Source organism: Diadema antillarum, unplaced genomic scaffold (assembly GCF_040938485.1).
Source record: "Diadema antillarum isolate AM-2024a unplaced genomic scaffold, OU_Dant_1.0 seq00001487_RagTag, whole genome shotgun sequence".
Lineage (NCBI taxonomy): Eukaryota > Metazoa > Echinodermata > Echinoidea > Diadematoida > Diadematidae > Diadema > Diadema antillarum.
In genome coordinates, this window is record NW_027272226.1 from 77,296 (window position 1) to 102,870 (window position 25,575).

General features: G+C 38.2%; 1 protein-coding gene across 1 annotated transcript in view; it reads right to left on the reverse strand.

Moving 5' to 3' along the window:
• Positions 1–3,487: 3,487 nt before the first annotated feature.
• Positions 3,488–25,575, reverse strand: part of LOC139709993 (uncharacterized) — a 117,735-nt gene continuing 95,647 nt past the window's right edge. The window contains exons 9-13 of the mRNA XM_071621946.1: positions 21,927–22,072; positions 19,853–20,038; positions 15,148–15,334; positions 14,097–14,341; positions 3,488–4,329 (exon numbers count right to left, since the gene is read on the reverse strand). Of these exons, the coding sequence (XP_071478047.1) occupies positions 4,264–4,329; positions 14,097–14,341; positions 15,148–15,334; positions 19,853–20,038; positions 21,927–22,072 (830 nt within the window). The 3' untranslated portion in view covers positions 3,488–4,263. The remainder of the gene's footprint in view (positions 4,330–14,096; positions 14,342–15,147; positions 15,335–19,852; positions 20,039–21,926; positions 22,073–25,575) is intronic.

The following is a 25,575-nucleotide window of genomic DNA, read 5'->3' on the forward strand; positions in this document are numbered from 1 at the left end:
CCATGGTTGTTCTATTTTTGTTTTGTAGTATGTCTGTATGTTTACTGTTCTGTTTTTACTTGATGTTGTTTTTTCCTTTGTGTCTCTCTTTCTTTGTTGAATAAAAAGTTCATGTGAGGTTTAGGACCCCCCCCCCCCCCCCTCCAAAAGGAGAAGAAGAAGTAGAAGATATCTAGAAAAATTTATTACATAAAATGGGGGAGGGGGATATACACACACACAACAATCGAATGCATTCAGGTTTGGCGATATTTTGCCTTGTGCTGTTTCTGATGGCTTTTGGCATTCATTTCTGGGAAATGGATAATCTAATCATCACATTTTAGGGGAAGAAATTTCCATATTACTTTGCAAATGGTAACTGGCAACTAATGCCTCCACTCCCCCATATCAGAGCTGTAATGATTTTTATGCGACTACATGTACATTAAAACCAACATTTTACATAAATCATAGTATCATAGAAACCAAACCAAAAATAAAAGAAGCAAACAAACCAGCAAACAGAATTTATGACAGCCAGTCTGCAATGTGGTGTAAGATAGCAAATTCCTGAAATCATAAAATACATCCATTGTGAATCAGCTTGACGAAGAAAACTTGTGGTACATGTATATCGTGGAGGGATGAAACAACTTTATTTGTATCTTTGTATTAACAAAAATGATATGGACCAGAGATTCAAACATATGTATGTACAGTATCTGTATGTGATCCATACAGTATCATATATATTATACAGTCTTCATGATGTATACAATATAGTAGAGATCTGTACATAGTGAAAGTATTTACAGCTGACATTGTACACAGAATGACATAACCATGATATAAGATAAGAATCTTTATATACAATTGTACACACACACAGACTTATCGTACACTGTACTGTACCTTAAGATGGCACAAATTGGACCAGTGCTTGTCAGAATAAAGATTAGTACTATCAACTAAAAATCAGATCACATTATAACAGTCTCAAGAAATAAGCAAGTGTCCGCATATAAAATTGTAAACATTGGCAAGTGGAAGCCTCAAAAGCACAATCAAACGGAAAACACACTTTTGTCACTCAGCAAACTACATCTGTACATTCTTCTTTGTTTTCCATTTCTTTTCCTGGTCAATAGACAGTCTGTTTTGCCTATGAAATTTTCAAAACCTGTGGCCTATCTTGGAAGAGATTAGGATATGTGCCAGCAAACAACTAGTGTGAAGACTAGTAGAGCTGACATGTACCACAATCTGCCACAAGATGGCAGTATGCAGTCTAGTGGTGTCCTACAGCATTAGCTGCATATGTGTACATTCATCATCATGCTTTAACTGTAAAACCAGAAATGTTTGCGGCATGAAACTCTTGTGAATTGGAGCAGACAGCCTTTTTGTAGTGTAAAACTTTTGCAAATTGCCAACCGCAAAACAAAAATTTTTTAAGGTGCCGGTATACCATTGTACTCATATTCAATACAGGCATTTGCACGCATACATTTTGCTTTCACGAATCTTGGCTCCTCGCAAAATTTGTGAAAGTATCATGCACACAAAAAATATATCTGGTTTTCCAGTATTTGAAGAACTCTCTACAAATTACCCTCCCCTCAACCCTGCCCCCCCCCCCAAAAAAAAACAAAACAAAACAAAACAAAACAAATATAAAAACAAAAACAAAAACAAAAACAAAGAAAGTGCATTCCATGCTTATAGGTGAATTATTTTTTCAAAGAAAGAGCCCTAAATTCAGCAGGCTTTAATTGGACATTTCCAACCTCATAACAGGATGTCAGGTTAGTTTTAATATTCAAACAGCTACATGTACTTTTACGTCATCTTTTTGATATGGCAGGCAATATGACATGGATTTATCAACCTTCCTGGGTAATTATAGTTGTTATCCAGTTGCATACTGTAGCAATGTAGACCCTCTTCTGTAAAGATGCTCAATTACTGTGAGGTATACACGTAGATGACATCTAATTACACAACTTCACATGACAAGCTAATTTTGGAAATACTATCTAATGAATAATTTTCATCATGTTTTTGGTTTTTTTTAGACAACAAATTTGCCCTCTAAATCCTTGAAAATTTGCTTCTATTTCCTTCAAAATTTTCATTCTTCTAGTATATCAAGTATCAGGTTCTTCCCCATTGAAATAAACGACAATAACATTGAATGCATACAGATCTGCAGTGGTTATAAGCCAATGACCACTTACGTTTAACAGACATGAGCATACCAACGCAAAAGACTAAGGCTCATATATTGAAGGGTTAAAAAATATACATATATCTTCATACTCAGACAAGAAATGAAATACAAACTTAAAGTCAAACAGACTTAATAAAACATGATCTTCAGGTGGAATGTTCCGTGGAGGTAACCTCTCGAAGTTCTCAGTGTGCACTGTGACACCTTCATAAAACGTTTGCAATAATGATGTTAACAAGAGTTGATAAAACAAAAGGAATCATTCAAAACTTGTAGAATGTAGATTTTTTTTTTCTCTTTTTCATTTCCTCTCATGATTATAGATACTGCTCTCATTTGTTTGTATATTGTTCAGCAATCCTAGACTCTGACATTTGGACAAAATTAAGCTATCAACCTTTTAATTTCCATGACAAGTGTTACACTTTATACTTTTCAGCCAAATCCTTGTATTTCATGATTTTCTCGACTGTACTGTATGTATTGTGTAACTTTACATGAGAGGTATTATTAAACATGGGTATGAATCGAAGGTTTACAAAACAATAATCTTTCTTTTCTTGCACAATAAACTCATTTGATATTTTGCATGGTCATTCTTGACATAAATACGAACAAAATTGTCACAAAGAAAATATGTTTTGAAAGTCAAAAGTTTGATTTCTCTATCAGAGTCACAGTACATGTACATGTACATGTTTCAGAGGTACCTTTATGGTAATACTTGGGTTATTACAAGGAAAGAGAAAGATAAAGGAAAGCTGATATTCCCTGAACTCATTCCTGCAATGTTAGGCTGCCTAAAAATGGTAATAACCATAGTTGGTTCTAATTAAATACTATGCAAATATTTACAAAGCACTGCTTTTGATATGACGGTTGTATATGAGTGCTTCGCGCCGTATAAGTAACAGAATCAGGGCAACCTGCGTGATATATCACTTGCCAAAAAACAAAGTGGAAAGTGTCAACAATTATTAATTGCTTGCCCTTTTTTCCCCTTACGGGACTGTTGACAAATTTATATATAATTATATACAAATGTACTTTGTATATCAAGACCCTGTACACTTTTCACATGGACAAAACTCAACACTGTTGTCTTTTTTTCAATATCATTCATTCGTTTCCGCTCTGAATCATGAATTCAGCATCTCCGCATATTGGACAGTAATTATCAAAAAAAGCGTTGCAACATGGCAAGAACATCCCACCCTATGTATTCAGGAAAATATATAAAATGTCCTATCTTACGCAAGATTATTTGAGATATTTTGCAAGTTACAAACAATTATGAAAACACCTATTAAAAAAAAAAATAGTGGAGAATACAGGCATGAAACTAACTTAAAGAATAATTCATCTAATGGGGATAGAATCAGACAGATCTGAAGATAAAATGTATACTAAACTGCATGTAGTTGATTTAGAATGAGAATTATCAACCAAAGGACTATAATTATAGACAGAAGACTGGTATAGATTCTGTTCACTTGAATTTGTTGACCTTCCTACAGAAATTATATTGAAGTTTTAATATAAATGTACAAGTACTAGCCATCCACTTTACCTTCCACCATACATATAATTATTTCTTTCTCAAGGTATCTAATTCTGTCACTGAAGAAACTTGACATATTTTGCCATGACACTTTTATATAATACATCTAGACTTTTTTTTTTCATAATCTCGATTTGAACAGAGCACAGCAATGACCTTTAGTTCTGCGTAAATTAAAAACATCCAAGCTATACTGTTGTGTCTATTATTTAAAGTTAATGACATTTATCAAGCAATATTCATCAAAAGTGACTTCACTGGAAAGCTCTCTTCACAAAAAAAAAAAAAAAATAGCTAAAAGACTTGTTAACTATTCTCCTTCATTGATAACAGCCCTTCAGTAAAAGTTCATAAAACAGATGACACACAATGATAAAAAAAAAGATTAAAAAACAGAATGTGACAAGCAAGTGCTTGTGCTGAACAGGCGAAGGTTGTTAGCGATGGCAGAGGTACGTTGTACATTGAGCAGTGTGTGAAAGGTTAGATCTTACTTTGGGTCGCCTCCTATTCGCTCTTCCGAATACGAAGCAGTTGAATTTGCATCCAAGATGCTCTGTTGCCATAGTAACCCCACATCACCAGAGGTTGAGACAGGGAAGAGGAAAGGAGAGGAGAGGAGAGGAGGAGGGGTGAAGGGAACCAATGGCACGGTAGAGGGCGACAAACAGGTATGGCAAAGGTGCAAGGACGTCAAGACGCAGTACGGATGAGATGCAGGTGGTGAGGCGGAGGGTGAGTGAGACAGAAAGACAGACAGACAGAGAGAGAGGGAACAAGACAAGAAAACACAGACAAACACACAGGTGAAATATTGCAAGGGGCGCAAGCAGAATACAGCAGGTGTTTTGTGTGGGTTTTTTAATCACTTCTTTTTCTATTTCTACGCTTTGCTACGTGTAGGAGGAGGAGGAATTAGTGCTATGAATATAATGACATCTAGCCAATGACGAATGGAGCATTTCCTTGGTAAACATATTTTCATATGAATCCAAGGACTTATGAATAAAACATATATAGATATGTGACTGAAATATGTTACATATAAATAACATATGCCAACCTGCATAATGTATGAACAAATATATACCACTTTGTGTGCAGTATATTTGACCAAATTTAAGAGGTGCAGCAACTCAAACCACATTCAATGAGTTACCAACATATTAAAGTGAAATTTGGCTGTACAAAGTGCAAAATGTATTGTTCAGCAGTCTTAAAAATAGCAAGAAGGGGTATGTTTGCATTTCAAGTATTAACAAGTGGAAAAGAGATCATACACGAATCAAATACCCATTTAAATTCCCAGATAGGCAGAAACCCTCATTAAACTTATAATACCAGGACATTAAATGTGGCCTTGCATCACAAATCCAACAAAAAAAATTGCACCATTTGATTTTACGTGAGGGACAAGGAACCAGCTTTTAAGTATAAAAGGATATATAAGGGAAGATTTTTTGGGGAAAAAAGACAATTTTGCACGAGGGATAACACACACAAACACACACAAAATGAAAAAAAAAAGGTAGTAGTAGTAGAAGAAGTAATTATAATATTAATAATAACAATAATAATAAAAATAATGATGATAACAATAATAATAGTAATAATAATGATAATGATAACAATAATAATAATAATAATGATATTACTAACACAAGACTTTACAATCTAAAATCCTTCAACAGGTGAGCTGGTATCAATAAAGCAGGTAAAAATGACATGATACCTAAAATTCTAAACTCTGTAATAATCCTGTTTGTACCCGAACATTATGAAAGTGCTGGATTGCTAGAGACTTCCTTTTATCCCAAATATCTAGTTTAAAAAATACTCAGAAGAAAAGTACTACATTTTTGTATCAAACTGAAACAACAAAAATATTGACAAATAAAAATGTCAATTTGTATTAAAAAAAAAAACAACTCTCTAACAAATTCAAGTTGTAGTGAATGCAAAATGCAAAGATATTCAATAGTGAATGATCTATGGCATATTGTAAAATGCATGAGAATAATACAAGGATACACAATGCAAAAAAAAAATAATAATAAGTACATGATATTACGCTTCTTCTTTTTTTTTTTCAATGATTTTTGGTGTAACAGTATATCACAGAGATAATGCGCTTTGAAGCTACAAGTATAAAGTCTTTGTGGGCATGAAATGGGAAGAAATAGTGATTGCTTTAATTATTATTGTTGCTGTATTTTAGTGTGTGCTTTGTTTTGCTGTTGCTTTTTATAGGGTGGGTTCTGTTCATCTAATAGACGAAGTTCAAATGACGTCATCAAGTCATACTGAGGAACAAAAAAATTGCATACGGGGGCCTCGATATGTATTCACATGGGCAAGCGCGTAAGTGCTACATCCCATGTCCCATCATCGCGTGCGATTTTATCAGCCAGCAAGGCAGGCTGGTATGCTGTACGTGTACCACACACTAAAACTATGGTGATTTGTTTTTTGCCCCTCAGGCAACACATTTTTTGACGCCACAGAACCTCGTCTACAAAACTTGAATGGTTCCTTTGTGGTGGAAATTCTAAGCTGAGAACATTTGCATGTTTACAAAGCTACTCAACAGCCGACTCATATTATGATAACTTTCACAATTACTAGGTACTACTGCCACTACAACTACTACTAATCATACTGCAGTCAAGTTTCTAATCATGGCCATCCCTATCTTCAGGTCTGCTTGCCTGTTTCTTTTAGGCGTTTGTTTGTTTGTTGTTTGTTTGTCTCTCTCTCTCTCTCTCAAGTTTTGAAGTAATGGACCTTATGTGAGTATACATAGGTGCCATTATGACAACTTTTAGAAGATTAGTTGAGCAATGAGTAAAAAAAGATAAAATGTACACACATAGCTATGCAGTGTATAGCAAACTGTTACGATTATAAAAGTTGCGTGGCATTTACTACCAGGAACAATTGCAACACGAGTATAGTTTGAGAAAAGAAATGTGAAGAAAGCGTAAATATTTATGATAACAAAGACAGAAGAAATTGCACATATTGTTCATTGCTGGCATTCCTACAAACTTGTACAGTCCTAAAAATATGAATATTGGAGAAACCAATAAAAAGTTAACTGAATTTGAATTCAACCAATGACAAGTAGTGGATTTTGATTTTGCATGCATGGGTTTGAATTTAAAAATGTCTAGAGAACCTTGATTCATATCAGTGATAGCATCACTGGTTGGATTAGGAATTATTTCTTGTGATTATATCAAGTGCTGCATCTCATCACACCACTACAAACGGAATGAATATTATGTGACTTGCTTTTATCATTTGATATACTGTAAAACATGATATTTTCGCGGCATTAAATTTTCACAAATTGGAGCCAATGGCCTTTTTTGCGGCATGAAATTTTTGAGAGTTGCCTCTAACATTCAATTCATATAGTGTAGACAAGAACTTTCACGTGCATTTTAATTTTGCGAATCCTGGCTCTCACAAATTCGTGAAATTAAAATGCACGCGAACATTCCTCGTTTTACAGTAGTCATGGACCAAGCATTTGGTGCCATAGCAGAGTATACAGAAGATGTGTCAATATCAATTGCTAAAGGCAAACGCCAGGCGATGTCTGGCGCGCATATCACAATCGTGATGATACTTTTATAGTGCTTTTCAATGTACAGTTATTGACCTTTAAACCTTTGACCTTGTCCGACTTTATTAACCCATCAATATTCAAAGTTGACCGACATTTTTAGGTGATGTAGAAATTGTACCTGCGGTGATGAGTTTGATGGTAATAGCTCAAAGCTGTGAAAAGTTAGAAGGAGTACACGAAAATTGTTGACTATACTAACAAAGATGATGGAAAAGTGACACCTATGTCTTCATTTTGCTCCGCAGGTGAGATAATAAAATAATAAATGATGAACGTCTTGAGAATCACAAGTTATTCAGCAAGCTCATAAAAGTTTTCTTCTGCTTTTTCTTTTGTTTTTTGCACAACCAGGCTTCCATTATTACGCTTACTCCATCTTCTGTGAATCAAAGAGCATCAAACAACTAAAGTCACATCTTTGCTCTGTCAGATGCCACAGCAAGCAGGCCTACGAAGTACATAAAAACTACCAAACAAATCACAAAAATCAGTGAGACTAGGAGAGCCCGCCTGACAGTTCATGCACTAGTTCTTGTTCTCAAACAGTGTGAAGGAATAATGCTCACTACTTGTCTCTCATTTCTTTCTTGTTTCAGATTTAGGTATTGAACATGACATTATTTGAAGATAGACAGTAGGAATGTTGACCCATATCCATACATCACACACACAAATCCACACTAAAACAAGAAAACACAATAACTTTCAAACACAAACCACACATCCACACGCATACAATGTGTACACAGACTGTCAAAAAAAAAAAAAAAATGTCATTAGCTTGCTATTATGACTGGGAAAAATTCAGATATACTTCATTGCCATTTTCTCATCTACTTTCAATAATGTGGACCACTTTTTAAATGTATTAAAATCCATGGATGTTTCCTTTCCTACAGCATAGCAATAACTCATTTCATCCACCTGCTCTCTCCACGTTTCTCAAGCATACATTCATTCAACATTCATCAGTAGTTGCTAGGTAGGGCAAGCCACCTCCAAGCTCAATGGTTGTTTAAAAAGGAAATCTTTCCTTTTTGTGAAGAAAGTACAATGTATGCACAGAATCTGATATTTGAATGTATTTATTACAGACATGGTTTATTCCCTCTCTCTTTTTATCTACTGTAAAAGTGGAAATTTTCGCGGTGTTGAAATTTTCACGCATTTCGCGCAATCAGAAACTAGCGCGAAAATAAAAGCATGCAAATATTTTTGCTTGCCATACGTTCCTGTGCGTGATGTCTTGATTCCGCAGAATTAAAAACAAGCGAAACTCTTTTCACCCGGCCAAGCGCGAAAAATTAGTTGCGCGAAAATATCCACTTTTACAGTATCACTCACTGTTCTTCAAGCAACACCCTACTTTTTAATATGTGTATGTGTACAACTTGTGTGGGTATTTCTAGGACAAACTCATTGCAGAAATATTTGCATATAGAAAAAAGAAGAACCAACGAATAAAGCAATGCAAAGTCATTGTGTGTTCATGTGGAAAGATTGTGGATTTAAAACTGTTTTGTATTGTGGGAAAAATGACAGATACCCACTGACTCATGTGTGAACAGTTTAAGCATGGTTGCACACAAACACACACACACACACACACACACACACACACACACACACACACACACACAAAGTTTTGGGTGACAGAAATTCTGATTCAGGCAGCAACCATGACTGTTTAATGAACAGAGCTGCCGATCTCTGCATATCAAAATATGTGTAATCGTGATACTGATACTACTCATGATGAATAAATGTACACTGATGCACATTAAAAACAACAATTTCATGGGGAAATATATCTGGATTGAATATGGGAAACGTGCACTTACACACTGTTTCGTACTTTGGATGTAAAATAAGTGTTCATTTTTTATTTCTCATTTTAAAAACATACATTTCTATACTTGTAGCAGTTGGCAGCACTGGAATCTACAATGTATGTATATAGGAAAGGACAAAGTTGCTAAATATGCAGATCAAATACTCCATAAAATATATCTGACAAAAGCATTTTTGCATGATTGACCAAAAAAAAAGATACTCCTGAAAGCTATCAATGATCTTTCGTCACAAGTACAATGTACAGTGTGTATGAATGCACTTGTGAGATGACTGAACCACTGAAATAGTCTGAATTGTATGTATCCCTTATAATTTGGTAACAGTGATAGATTTGTACAAAACCATAAGGCTGTACATACGCAATGGAGTTTTGAATGCATGAACCATGTCTAGACATTTTGTACATGTACACATTTTGCTCATAATGGGGTTTATGAATGTACAATGTATGAACCATCTGAATTGTTTGAATTACTCCTGTGCATTTGCCATAGATTTCACTTTAGATGACAACAGCGATAGATTTGTATGAAATCACTTGTCTGTCTGTGCGCAAACAAAGGGGTTATGAATGCACGGACAATCTGACATTGTTGAATTGTTGGAATTGAATCATCATGCATTCTCATTGAAACCATGATGCAAATAGATTTGTATGAATTTGCATGTCTGTACATAAGCACTTGCGGGGATGACTATTGTGACCCTGTGAAAAGGTATAAAATTCTTGACACAGCAGCTCACTGGTGGACAAATAATGAATGTTTGTCAGGGCAATGGACAGAATATTTGATGAGGTGAAAGATGAAATGATCCATTTAATGAGGCGCAGCCAATCAATAATGTCATCTTTCAGGGGAATGAAATATTCTGTCCATTGCACGAATGAAAAAACATCTATTTGTTTTATATAACACCTTCAAAAAGATCCTTGTTATTTGATGTTTTATTGACTAATAAAAACAAGAAGAACACAACTGAACTGTAAACTGAACTGGATTAGGGAGTATTCCATGTCATTATCTGATTCCATAAAATTCAACTGATGAACTTGTTGCCTCGCAAAATAAAAGGCACATTTTCCATAGATATTATGCATAGCACACCAGGGTTCTGTTGTGGCTGAGGGTTACCAACTGACAACAGTGGCTCTGCTCTATGTTCTTGGGTCTATTCCACGTAAATTGTGGCACAGAGTTACTTTTTTTTTGCCTTTCTGGTTTTTTTTTTTTTCACCTACGATTCATCTGTTCTACATTATCTACTTGTATGCTCTGTCTTCTATTCACATGCATTCTATCTTGACGTTTCCTAATCTATTGTTGTCCTATTATTCTGTCTATCCTGGGCCATGAGAAGCTGCTGATATAAACACATGCATTCGGCTTTCCTCCTTTAATAACATCTATGGCAGTGAAACTTGAACATGTACGGAGAAAGATTGCAGAAAAACTGGCCAATGTGCATGTGCATGTATGTTTGTAGCAACACTTTCACTAGAATTCACAAACAGAGCTTAAATCAAGTCCATAGTCAAAATCCAATATCTGACCGGAAAAATAGGCAAAACAGGAGTACTTGCATACAACTATATGCACATTTCAGCATGCATCCATTATCGGATACCTTGGTGTAGACAATGGGTCCCATGCATTTACGTGTACGTGTATGCTTTCACAATTTGCATAGTCTACAGACTAGATTGAAACTGTTTGTGAGAAATTTGGCCTCTATTTTCAGACGAAATATTCCTCCTGCATGATCAAATTTTGTCATGTGAGAATGTAGCCATTGATGTCATGGGCAAGATCAGAGTCGAGACAAAACGATGTTGAAAGTTCAGATGAAATAAATTTTTCGATGAAAAAGAGAGACAGAAGTATGAAGGAAGTCAAAAGAAAATAAAAGAGAAGAGAACAAAAGTACAAAATCAAACATCGACATCTCTTGCGATTTGTTTCAAAGTACAGTATGTACATGTAGCAGCTACTTGGTAGCCTCTCTAACACATTTACAGAACATTACAGACCCTGGTACCACGGGGATCCATGGAGAATAAATGCTTGGCCAGTTCAGGATGAATTTAAGAATCCCTGTAACGAACTGTGTCCATTTTTATCACTGATCTCTACGTAAGTACACATACAGCTGAACAATCTCGACTAGACCATTACCGATGAGCATAAACTTTGGTGCATATATTTACAATGTATGCATTTGCTGACCGGTGTTATTCATGGTTTTCGAATGTACCCAGTGGGTAGCTAATGAATCGGGCCACCCATGAATTCCCACGCCACCTGGTTTTTAAAGGGGAAATCCAGCCCAAATATTTGTTAGTCTTTAAAAAAAAATAAAAAAAAAGAGTAAAGTCTATGCGAGTTCAATGGTAAAAATTTGACTGACATCGGATGAAAAATATGGAAGTTCTGACATTTTGAACGTTTGCCAATTTCTGCAGGACAGTTCTTGTACAGTGGATATGAATATGCAAATGAGTGAGCTACAAAGTGTAATGATGTCTAACCTCACAATTTTCCATTGATCGAGTACAAAAAATGATGAAAAGTCAATGTTTCTGTCATTGAAGTCTGAAACATGATGTTATTCCTGGCTGAATAACTTCAGAACAGTGATCAGTTTATAAATACATTGTATACCAGGATTGAGCCTTGGCCATAATTGCATTTGAATGAAAAACTGGAAATTTCAAAATGTTGTGTACAAACTACATGTATATGGCAAGTTGTAAGAGTATGACATGCTTACTTTGCCATTTGCATATCAATATTGACTGTTCAAAGGCTGTTTCCTGAAAAATTAGCAAAACTTCTAAATGTCGTTCCTTCCTTGTTTTTTTTTTCACCCGATTTCGATAAAATTTTAACCCCTAAACTCGTAATATTTCATTCTTTCTTATCAGACTAATTTGTATTTGGACTGGATTTCCCCTTTAAGCAATGAAAGGAAGACATTATCTTTCCAGATCTCGACCTGGTTTGACAAAGATCCATGAATGATGGAACATGACCTCCAAGTCAATAGTAATTTGATATCAATCCACTAAATTCTAGTTATGAATTATGACTTGTGTGGAGATGCTGGTATACATGTACATGTACATGTAGAAGGTATGGTGGTGTGTATTATTATGCATCAACAAACTAAGGATACATTTTAGCTTCACACCGTCTAATAATTCAACAAGTGGCATAGAAAATCTAAGATACAAAAAGCCGTAGCATTGAAACACAGGGGATAGGGTGTTCCTATTAAGTGAAGAAAATACATACACTTTAATGGTAGATTGGTACATCAAAATGTGTCTAGGGGTAATTCATTTGATGAATATATCAAAGATACTAAAAGCTGTATGAAGTGAGAGTGGTTGTCACATGTAGCTTACATACAATGTACAACTGTATACATTGAAAAATGAATGTGTCATACCCATACAGTGAATCTGAGATAAAGCCATCATGTGTTTTCTTTGAAGAAAAAATAATAATGATATTCATGAAAATTTGTACGATGTAAATGAACAGATCGAAGTCACACAAAAAAAAGAAGAAAAGATAACATGTCATCTGCTGTCCATTTGAATGTCGTACATACACATGTACTTGTTAGTAACCATGTATGCCAAGACTACTAAAACATGGTACATTGTACAGAATTGCTGCACGAATGTGCAAACTGTGTCCCCTCCAGTACTGCACCTCAAATAATCATGACACATTTACAAAGACATCCTACAAAATAATTTGTGCCAGAAATTGTTCAAAGTCAGCAACAACGGGATCCAAGCAACATGGAGTTTGTTAGCAGTAGGTCTAGGGTTGGCTTAAGATGAGTTGTAGGCAAACCATACCACCAAGGGTTTCTTTAGCTTAAAATCAACAACCCAAAAGGTATCATGCATGTGTAAACATTTTGTGTGCCGCATTTGAATGCTTGACTCAGTCAACAGCTTGCCAACTTCGCACATTGTGCTCAAATGCACAGTTAATACGCATAAACTGATGGATTAACCGCAATATGCTAGTAAAGGTAAAAGTGCCATAGCCATACACGTAGCTTTGTCATGAAATTTAAATCACAGCAAAGCTTGTAGATTTCTCTACAACTCTACTGTACTGCATCTTTAATATAAACACTTCTACAAAAAGTTATATGGCTTTTGAACAACAACAACAAAAATGTTTTCCGAAAGCGCTCATGTGTTATGATCTCAGAGTAATGTGGCATAAATGGGGCTTATGCTGCGGCACGCAAAGAGTTTAACTCTGTATGTGCCATGGTGTAAACCCTCTGTGTGTCACATTATTCTGACATTATTGTCATGCTTTGGGAAAACATTCTCTTTTTCAAATCTATGTAACTGTCATAGATTTCTGTTAAGCTGGACATGTAGTGAGCAATGTTGTAGAGAAAATACCAAGCTTCGCTTTGATTGTACACTGTATGACAAATCTATGATTGCTTTTCTTTCAAAGGACTAGAAGATACATTATTGTAAAGGCATGACTTTTGCTCACAAAACAGTGACAGAAACCTAGAATTTAAACTCAGAATCCAGTAGGGAACACCGCTTGCTGGTCATTTGCCACATAAAATGCCAGCTACACTGCATGTGCGAGAGGAACAGAATCGCGAGAAATGCTTTCATTGTACTGTGGCATTTGGTGATTTATCGATCGGTTTGGGCGGGTTTGTGTGTTTGAGCAGAATATGTGAAGTTGGCACGCAGTCGAATGAGTCGGGCGTGCGAACGTGGCACATAAAGAGTATAAAGGTGTGAAGAAGAGTAGGAAGTGTAGTAAGAGTTGGCTTACCTCTGAAGCACTGAGCTTTGCGTGGATGCCCATCATGGCCGTGTTGGGCGAAGGTGGGGGTTGGTCCGGCGTGCCGGGGCGCTCCAACGCCCCCCCTCCTCTCCCCTCCCAGTGCTCGGATGCCGTGGACGATGTCAGCTCCTCGGACGGAGTGCTCGGCTGCGAGCTGATGGAGCCCGGGGATCGCTTGGCGGGGACAGGTTTGCCGCGGCGTGGTAAAGGCACTGGTTTGTGTAAAGGTGAGGCTGTAAAGGATTCAAGGCAGAAATTGTTAGATCTTGGAACCAGGATAAAACAATCTTCATATCTGTATCAAGTATGACTATTAGAAAAAGAATACAAGGCTGCAAGAATGTAGAACACACAACGTCTCCATTCATTTGTGTGTTTTCATGATTAATCTCTCTCATAGGTTAAAGGTTATATATAAATCACTTTTGAAAAAGTCACAAAATTATGAATGGTGGAACAATATCTCCCAACCCATGTTGCCATCGGGGGGGGGGGGGGGGGGGGGGGGGGGGGAGGTTAATGCCCTGAGCGGGCGATTCAATGCACCTATGTATTTGCTGACACATACAAGCCTGTACAGTGGCTGATGGGTGCTATTTGTGGCTTTGAATGTACCCTGGTGGGCCAAGAATGGGGACCGATGCAATCAGACCACCCCCATTTCCCAAGGCTACAAGATCTTAACCCGTTCCTTCAGTCTGGAATTCTCTAAATACCTTCAATGTCCCCCAAATGAGATTCTTTTTGCCCGTCGACAGAGGACCTTATGTAGATCCTTAGATCCTTATGTCACTAGGTGAGTCCCATCTTTTATGAGGAACACTTTGTTTTGGAAATATCGCAGCCATTTCAAAACCAAATTTTCATCAAATAAACTTTGAATTACTCTGAGAATTATTGTATGTGCTTTCATATTTCGTACGAGGTTTCTCTCTATCTCTCACAAAAAAAAAAAGTTGGAAACCTGAAGCCTCATCTCAACCAAAATTGTACCATCACTGTAAAGGAGGTTTTCTGGTCCCTTTGAACGCTTCATTACCACTTTCAGTAGAAGGCACGGAAGAGGCGGAAGAGCTGGTCGGTGTTATCCTGGGCTTGGGCTTGGGACGACCCTTGGAGGGACTGCCCCCCGTCATGGCCTCGGACAGGAGCTCGTAGGCGTCTAGGTCCTGGTCGTCCTCGTGATCGAGGTTATATTCTCCTTCGCAGGTCGTGTTCACATCCGTCTGTGGGATGAGAGACAAGGAGGGAGAGAGAAAGGACGGAAAAGAAAAAAACAAAAATAAACACATCATGAGTCATTATTTCTCATTCCACTGTATTGTAAAACCAGAAACATTTGTGGCAAGAATTTTTGCGAATTAGAGCCTACTGCTTTTTTTTTTTCTTTTTTCTTTTTTTTTTTGCAGCATGAAACTTTCGTAAATTGCCCCTGGCATTCAATGCATTGTGTAGAAAAGAAACATAAAGTGTGTGGCCCTGAAAAGGGACTACCCAATCCCGACGTTACGGCAAGCATGTTTTCGCCATGCTCAAGGGAATGCGTGGAGCACCGTGAAGCCTTCTACCACCCAACGTTCTACCACCATGGAACCCTTCAAAGATTTCAAAGAAACATAATATTGTGTGCATTTTACTTTCACAAATCTGGGCTCCTCGTGAAATCATCAAAACTTTATGCATGTGAAAATAGCAGGTTTTACAGTATCGCTCATGGGATGACAAGACCTCCTATCTCAAAAGTCATGTATGCTTTAATAAGAGAACAGAAATAATATTTCTATTGTATCTACAGGTATTCAATTGTTTCACTTTCTTTTGCTTTCCTTTGCTTTCCTTCGTTATTTCAAAGGATGTCTGCTAGAGAAAAGAATTAACTCAGCTTGTCAATCAGCTACTGTAATGTCCTTGCACTACGTTCTGATGTGCATGTGTGTGGGGGGGGGGGGGGGGGGGGGGGAGGAGTATACTACTGCTGGTCTGTCAGAAGGAGCATGGCTATAACTGTCACCAAAATGTGTCATATTTCCACACTGCAGAATTAGACCACACACGGTGGAAACTTGTAGGCTGCAGTTTCCGCGTGACCGCCTCGGCGTGAAAACCGCTGAACCAGCCGGAGGACAGTGCACACGGAAGATAAAACACATCTCACACCACCCACTGATAAGTGGCAGGATGCAATCACTTCAAATTGTGGTATGTACTCAGATGTAAACATAACCTTTAATGGCAAATACCATTCCCATTAGACTGACTCATTACATTTATGCAAACACTGTTTGCAATACTTCTTGAGTAGAACATTTCCCATTTTTTCTCATATGTAGAATTTGATTGCAAAATGGGTTAATTGCCATTTTTAAACATTTTAAGGTAAGTCTGTCATCAAACAGAGCAAAATGAAACCTTTCCAGAGATGCCTCACTTGTTACACGACAAGGAGTATTCTTGAAATCAATACAAATATCTATATTTTCTACATTATTTTCTTTGTGTCTTTTTTTTTTTTAGCAGGTTTGATCATAAAATTTCTCAATTTGACAAAAGTGGAGTTGACTCGTTTTGCAATCACACTTTTTATATTGTATCTTGTGTCAAAAACATCATCAGAGCACTTACAGTTTAAAGCTCCCATCCTACATGGAATGAGGGACGAAAAATTGTCTGTCATTGGAATGCATTTGTAAAACACAATTTGTGTTTTGGGCACTACTGATATCTACCACTCTAGTATTAAAAGCCACAACTTTGCTCGAGACGTGTCACCAAATGCCTGATTTAACGGCTGAATACTGATTTCCTGATTTTGACATCTGTGGATTTTCCAGACACCATGCTCTTTGATAGCATATAATTTCGTTCAGCTTATTTTTACAAATCTGCCGCAGAAACATTTGGAAAGTCTGCCACCAAATACAAGTTTACGAGAATATTGATTTTGATATTTACATGCAATCAAGCATGCAAGAGATCGAACACAATACGATACAATAGTTTACTAAACAATGAAATGCAATGCACTACAGAAACATACTCAGGAACAAAGAAGCGTCACAGCTGACTTAGCTGTGAACTTAGATATTGGGATGGGTTCAGATTTTTAAGTATTGATTTTCTTCAGCAAACTTTGAGTAACAATGAAAGCAGATTCTTTCAATGTGCATTAAAAATACACAATTTGACTTTCACCCACTGCTTTACATGAAGCTGGTATGGCATGTGTTCTCTCTATGAGGCATCAGGCTAATTTACATCTTTGTGATAATCCCCTTCCGTAAAAGTGGAAACTTTTGCACAACAAGCCAGTTCAAAGTTACACATTCTGCATATGAGCAGATATAAAGGTCAACTGAGAAAAACAACATATTGAGACACAGAGTTGTAGTGAGCAAAGCCATGAACAGTGCCTGAACGATCTTTTGATATTACAGTGATAGAACACTAGAAAGCATTAGATCTTCACACCATGGACATTCACAGGAAAAAAAAAAAGTTCTGAGTATGCACACAAATTCCTTATCAAAATCGATCTCGCGTTCTCTTGAGTTTTTCACTATGCGTTCTGGGCCATTTTCGCATTAGCTCAATTCACTACGCAGAGAGCTACTGTACTTGATGCAGTGATCATACGAAGGCACTAATTTACTGTGTAAAGGCTGCATCCTCGGGTAATCTATAGGTGACCCGCTACAACAAAATGGTCCTAAAGTCGCGCACGGTCGAAGCCGTGAAAATCGAGTTTGACGTCAGAGCATCAAATTGGTCAAAACTTACTATTTTCTGAATTTGACATATCATTAGAGTATGGCATGTCTTCTATCATCTGTCGAAATTTTGAAGTAAAATGATGAAAGGAAAGACCAAAAAATAGCGTTTTTCTAGGCCATGTTTTTTGGCGTTTCAAGGAAGCAGAAACTGGTTCGAACATTTGGATTGAGCGCCACAGATAGGCTCCGCCCCTAACAATGACCAGAGTGATCTCATTGGTCAGTTTGCTGCTTGCCGCTAACCGAAGCGTGAAGCTCGCACACTGCCCAGTCGACTGGTGCGTGCTGGCGGGGTGCGCTATGCCCAGCCGCTTCTCCTCATCCTGGTCACTGATTGGTCGGTGAGGAGACCGCCGACGCTGTGTTTGAATGAGCATTTCGGGGGTTGCTAGGGCTTACCTTCTATTGTCCAGAGGTGAATACTGACTTGCGTGTCCCTTGATCGTGATTACGTCGCAAGGAGAACTTTTAGGGCGCTTTTCTCGAAACAGTGATTTCCCAGACGTCTCGACATGCTCTCTTTTAAACATCGATATCTCCGCAGCCGATTATTTTTGTAAGATGTGTTATATATCAATGTAAAGCAGAAAGATTAGGGAATTGTGTCATGCAATTTTCAAATAATCGACCTCGCCCGACTTTAGGATCATTTTGTTGTAGCGGGTCACATAGCTTCTTTGCAACACGATGCAGGGAGAGAGGAGAACGACTAATGCAATCGTCGTCTGAACGTCCACATCACAAATATAAAGCTCCCTATTTTAAACTTTCAAGGGAGCTTGTTGAATAACATAACATTTTGGATCACATAAGAGGGTGATATCTAGCTTTATACACCTTGTTTCATTTTGCATTGTTTGAAATTTGAGGTTATTTGAATCATAGCTAATTGTGAACTCGCCTATTGCAAAAATTTTGTGCTGGACCCAACATCAGTGAACCTTACTTGTTTAGAATTATATGAATGGCAGTATGTTTGTTGAAAAATCTAAATCATTAGAATTCAACGCTGCAAACTGTTCTCATGGTCAGAAATCTAGTTACCTATGTGACACGTTGTCACAGGGAGTGGCAACTGGAGTGGAAATAAGCCCTAAACAGTTGATCGATCAGTGTACTTTTGAGACAAAAGTGTACACTTTTCTTCCTTACATTTGATTAGCCCTGTAATTTGATGTAACCACAAGATATTGTGTACATGTACATCTTATCATTTATAAGGGCCACAAGAAATTTTAGTAACAAATCGTGGAAGGGAATGGTAGATCAAGGATTCTGAACGTCGACCGTCCAATTTTGTGAACGCAGAACAGAGAGTTTTGTCTGTATCATCACGTAGAGTCATATGCACTGCATTCACGCTCACGTTCCGCATACAAACAGAGGACTGTTTGTTTTCACTCCAATTTACTGGAAGCGATGTGTCAGAAATCAGAAATCAGAAATCTGTGAATATAGTGTGTCTTTAGTAACATTTTTCAAGCTTCATGCCACGTCAGCTGTCTCAATGAGGGATCATCCAATCTGTGAAAACAAACCCTAAAAACAAACCATCAATCGGTACACTTTTGAGGCAAAATTATCTACTTTTCTCTGGTAATTTGCTTTGTGATTCCATGAAACCATGAGATATGGTGTGTCCGAACATTTCTGATTGCCACAAGAAATTTTATTGACAAATCACGAAAGGGAATGGTACACGTAGATTGAGGATTCTGAATGCCGACCGTCCAATTTTGTGTTGAAAATGCAGAACTGTATTGTCTTGTATAACCACATATTCACTGCATTCATGCTCACGCTCCGCATACAAACAGATGACTGTTTGTTTTCACTCCAGTTTACCGGAAGCGAATTGTCAGAAACCAGAAATCAGAAATCTGTGATTACAATGTGTCTTTAGTAAAACATTTTTCAGCTTCATGCCATGTCAGCTGTCTCAACGAGGGATCATCCAGTCAGCGACAAACTCACCAGACTGAGGTCGTCCTCGGGTTCGTTGATGTGGAGTTGGATGGAGACGTGGTGGGGTGGGGCGGGGTAATCGCTACCGTGAATGGGCGACCCGCTCTTGGCCGTGGACAAGACCTCGTAGATGCTGCCGCGGCCTTCCTCGCTGGCATCGGTGGACGTATTGCCTGGACCCTCGTTCATTGCATCCTACAAAAAAAAAAAAGCGAATAGTAGGCCTAAAACAAAATGACAAGTTCGTATGACAGGAAAATTCAAGGAGGAAATGTCTTCGTCTGATAATTCGCAAACTCAACCAGTTTGCTTGACCTTGAACTAATTGATATTTGGCTTCATGGATGAATTTCTACATCTGAAATGTTGAGCTTTGCAACTACAGGGTACTAATTCTATCGTAATTACTAATTCTTGCTATACATTTGTACATTCACAAAGGATACTTGTGTGTGTACACAGCAGTCCAGATTATCATTATACAACCAAGCTGGTAAATACAAATAACCTCCACTACAGATTATTGCAATCATTTACAACTACTCCAAAGAGGACAGCTATTGATTTCAATTTGTATTTTTAACATAACTGTTTCACACAGCTGAAGTGAACTGTGTACAGCTTTGTCAGTGATTTCTACATATTAGCACAGGCCTCGAATTAACCGACGGCCACCGACGGCCATGGCCGTCGGTGCCCCTCTCGTTGGCCGCAATGCCTTTTGTTTTTTGATCAAAGTTACGGCCAAAAAAAATGTGCCCTTTTTCTTGGGGCCGTGGTGCCCTTTTAGAATGAAAGTTATTATTTATGACGTATGATATGCCCTTTCTCAAAGTCTCTTTAATAAGCTTGAACAACTTTCCTGATCTCAAATATCATACCTTCAGTTCACTCGCGTCCCGATATATCTGATTCAAACTCAAAGTATCTTTCCGAGATACGAGACGACGTGTACCTACATGTACGCCCGACCGGCTTTTACCGTCCCGACTAGTGGACTGCCTCCGCAGCGCAGCGGCCGCGAGTATGTACTAGCTAGGCAGCGCATATTCAGATAGAGTAGTGAAGAGTGAACTCCAAGTTCACCAAGAAAAAAAGAAAAATCCCACGATGCCAAGGTGTGCCAGACTGGGGAATGGGGAGGGGTGGAGAGAGAGAGAGACCAATCAACAGAAGAAACCGCGCGTACTTGGCGCATTCTTGGAGGTCATGAACTGTCTGTCACAGACTAATCATAGCAATCTACACGCGCACGCAAATTCCTTTGCCTTGTGGTTTTGCCAGCCAGCTGTCGGAATGTGCTTTGAAGTTTCATGGCAGCCTGGCTGGCCTGAAAGGGTGTCGAGTTTCAATCAATACCTACTGTTGTTTTATTCCTGTTTAAAAAAAATGTTGTTTCACTGATAGAAACGCGGAGATCGGGAATGTGTTACAGCTGTAGGGAAGAGGTTTTTGTTGTGTGTTGCACTTTGTGTGTGTGTGTGTGTGTGTGTGTTTGTTTGTTTTTCTCGGTTTGTTTTTCTTCTTTCTTTTTTCATAAACACCAAACATGCCCTTTCCAATGTGGCCTTGGTGCCCCTCTGACTGACTTAAGTGCCCTGGCCTCTTGGAAAAAGTGCCCTTTTCTAAATGGCCGTGCCCCTCCAAAATCCTATTTCGAGGCCTGTTAGCACACACACAACCAAAGAATCTCAAAAGGAGTCGACGCTTTGATGCACACTTTCGCTGACCACCGCTATTCATGGTGTTCGACTGTATCCCAGCGGGCAGCGAATTAATCGTACCACCCGTGAATCCCCCCCCCCCCCCCCCCCCCCCACTACTGTAAAGGTGGAAATGTTCGCGGTGTCAACATTTTCGCGCATTTCATGCAACCAGAAACTAGCACGAAAGCAAAAGCACACAAATATTTTTGCTTGCCATACCAGAGCATGTTCTAATAGTTGATGTCTTGATTCCGCAGAATCAAAAACATGCAAAACTCTTCTTTAATACCTACATTGTAGCCGAGCGCGAAAAATCAGTCACAGAAAAATATCCATTTTTACAGTATATAAAGATTTAAAAACTCTATAAGTCTCACATAATCAGGCTGCGGCGGACTGTAGTCCGTCTCTCTGTGCTTCTGAGGTTTCGGAGGCGGCGCATCTCTCCGCAGCTGGGTGTACTCTCCGGCCTGGTCCACGTCGTAGTAGTTTCGGTCTGGCAAGGGGGGTGGCGAGTCGGAGTCTAGACATTCAGTGGGGGAGGGGGGGGGGGGGGTTTAAGGGATGTGAGGAAAGAAGGACAATTATCATTAGTAAAAGTAGGCAGCTTTGCATACATGTATTTTATTTTACCTCTTTATTCAGTCTTATTTTAACAGGGTAGCCCCATCAGTGGGCAGGTACTGTTCTTCCTGGGGGCCCTGCACATACACCGTACAATCGTAATAGATAACAAAACAATCATGACATTTACACTAAGTACAATATACGTGGACAGGTACAGTTCTGCCACCGAACCCCATACATACAATCACACAATAACTACAGCTACACTGTATGTGTGCCTTGTTCTTTTAACCCGTTGAGGATGGTATAATTTTACTACAACACGCACTTCCCATAGACACCTGCCTGAGCATACTCGGGACTCCTCCTCAACGGGTTTACCATGACCTTTAACCTGTTAAGGACGGATGGATTTTGCTATAACACGCATTTCCCATATATATAGACACCTGCCCGAGTATTCTCGGCCCCCTTCACAGTGGGTTCATTGTACATACTTGTACAGGTTTACAATAGTACGATCTTTATGGAAATACATGTACTAATATGCTTCCATTCTGAAGCTTTCGATTTGGCACAACTGCCAACTCTACAGTTCATACAAGGTATGATGTCATTCAACACAAGAATGGCATACATGTCATCCTGCTAAAAATTCATATAATTTCCTTTCCTGTCGCAATTTTTAATTTCTAAGTTCATGATTTCGTCAGGTTAGTATAAATTCCAATGTGCAGAAAATAGTATCTTAAACCGTTGAAGACGAGTCCCGAAAATACTCTGGCAGGTGTCTATGGGAAATGCGTGTTATAGCAAAATCAGTCCATCCTCAACAGCTTAATGTGTATCATATTATATGCATGTACATACTACAAATACTGTACATGCACTCGTACATATGACTAAACACACATCAGGGTATGCCAGATCCCTCATAAACCAGTCTCTATTCCTTTCAATTTATGACTCAAAGGGTTTATCAGGAATTGAATTCATTCTACTCTTCTTCTTTTTTCTTTTTCTTTTTTAATTCATCACAAGCTAGTGATCATAAATTCGGGAAATAATATGAAACTCATCTCATACTCAACCCTCAACTTTCATAACAGCAGGATTGGGTACCATACATAATATGTTAAAGGGTTTTTTCTGTGTGTTTTTTTTTTTGTGTTTTTTTTTTCTTGTGTTTATAGTCTTTCGTTATTTCTTTCTTTCATTTTAGTCTGCAAAATCAGAAATAACTCATTTACACTATTGTTGTTTGAACAGAATGACCAAAACTCTGATGCCAAACATTTGACACTTGGTGACTTTACAATTCATCGCCATGTAGTGCTTTGTCATATACCTGCAGTTTGTTGCAGCACTGCACAAATTGAAAGTTGGACTGCAGATCTGCAAGTCATCCCTTGAACCACTTCACAAAGTAATTTCAGACTCTAATCTTGGAGTTTCAAACCTTCCCTTGACCTATTCCCTAAATTATACTTACAGGTGCATACTTGTAATTACACTCTACAAATATCTTGTAGTTTGTAGTCAAAATCTGCTCAAATTAAGGAATGCCTGAATGGTGATGAGGTTGTTGGTACCCTGGTATCAATTCGGTGGTTATCTACAGTACATCCATGTAGGGCAATATGTCAATCGGTTGCAGTAAAAATCTGAGACAACATTTCTAGAAGCTGATCTATTGTTCATATTCTGAGCCTCTGGACAATTAAGTCCAATTGGTTCCTCTTTTAATAGTGAGGTTGCATTGACATTTCTATTAAAAGCTACAGTGTGCTCACATACAGCAGTACCGGTACCGAAAGTTATTCTTACACGTCACTGTAGTTCACAGAACATAATTGCACAGACATTTGTTTGTACTGACAAGAGGGAACAGGGCCAATATCCACAACACTCTCCAATTCTATGCTATGGAGGCACTACCAATGAATATATGCAAGGCAATTTACAAAGAGGACACACATTTGGGAGGATTCTAGGTCGTTTTGTAAACACTAGCAACAGGTCTGCCGCAAAAGGCTGCGTTTAACGCTTTGAGAACTGGGCAGGCAAATGGTTTCCCCCATTGTATCACTTGAGTACTATCGGATGCAGAAACTACACGCTTTGAGAAGCAGGGGCTTAATCTCTGGTGCATTCCTACATATAACAGTTGACTGATTAGCATTCTGGTAAATGCTACAGAGAGCTCTGCCTGTGAAGAAACTTCCCTCCGCCTCCCCCGTCCCACCCTCCCCCGTCCCACACTCCCACCGAACCGAGTGCAATCTATCTTAGTCACAGGCGACGCACAATGGGAGGCAGCGCACCGTGAAGGTTGCAACAGGCAGCCATGCAGAGCTCACCCACCCTTTGTGCCGCTTTTCAATAGATCAGATTCAAACAGGAGGATCTCAAATTACCCCCCCCCCCCATACTCCTCTCTCTCTCTCTCATTTCAACCATTGTCTATTCTTTGCCAATCGTTTTCCCCCCCATTGAATTGATCCTGCAAACTGTCAGGAAATGAATACTATGCCAAGCGTGTACATGCTTTGGTTAAAAAACTGACAGATATTTGCCTCACTGCAGACAATGCCATGGCAAATTTGGCAGGATGAGTCAAAAAGTTTGGGAAACAAATAAAGTTTGGGAACTGGTAGGCACTTGAAGAAAAAAATATCCCCTAAAGTTATCCACCCTTGCCCCATCAAGAAGATAGAGAAGAAGATGAAAGAAGGATGCAGCAGAGAGGAGGATGAAGGAGGAGAGGGAGAGGAAGAAGACGGGAAAGAACAAGAAATAGAAGAAACAGAAGAAAACAAAAACAAAAGCAGATGAAGAAGAAAAAGAGCAAAGGCAGATGAAGAAAATAAAAGGCAAGAAAGAAGGTGGGTAGAATGGATGACTGAGAAGAGAAGCTAGAAGAACATGTTATTGGCAGATAACCAGAGGGGTGCTATGGCAATTTTAAGGGGTTATTGAGTTTAATATTGGTATCACATTGTAGAGATTGATCTCCTCTACATGATGGTGTCAATTTTAGATTTAATATTCGTATTTCCATTTTCAGTAATATGTTAAAAGTCCAAGCCAAAAGGGTGCTATTTTACCTGATATTTGGAACAACGCTTTAATGCAAATCTATCCAATTTTGATTAAATAAACTCTTTTATTTCATGAAAATTGATTGCTTCAATTTATCTATGCTCAAATCTTTAAAGGCATAATTTACCATTTGCAGATGAAACAGAAACTCAGCTTTAGTGCTTCAAAATAGTTGTAAAATTTGAGTTAGGGATACAAACAACCAATGTAAAAATTTGAATCAGTATGATTAATGTTATTGTTAAATATACAAAATGTGAACAATAGTTATAATAAAGATGTTTCTAGACTAAACTGTCTACAGTTACGGTTTATTGAGAATAATACTGATATCTCCTTATAAGAAATAGTCTTTAT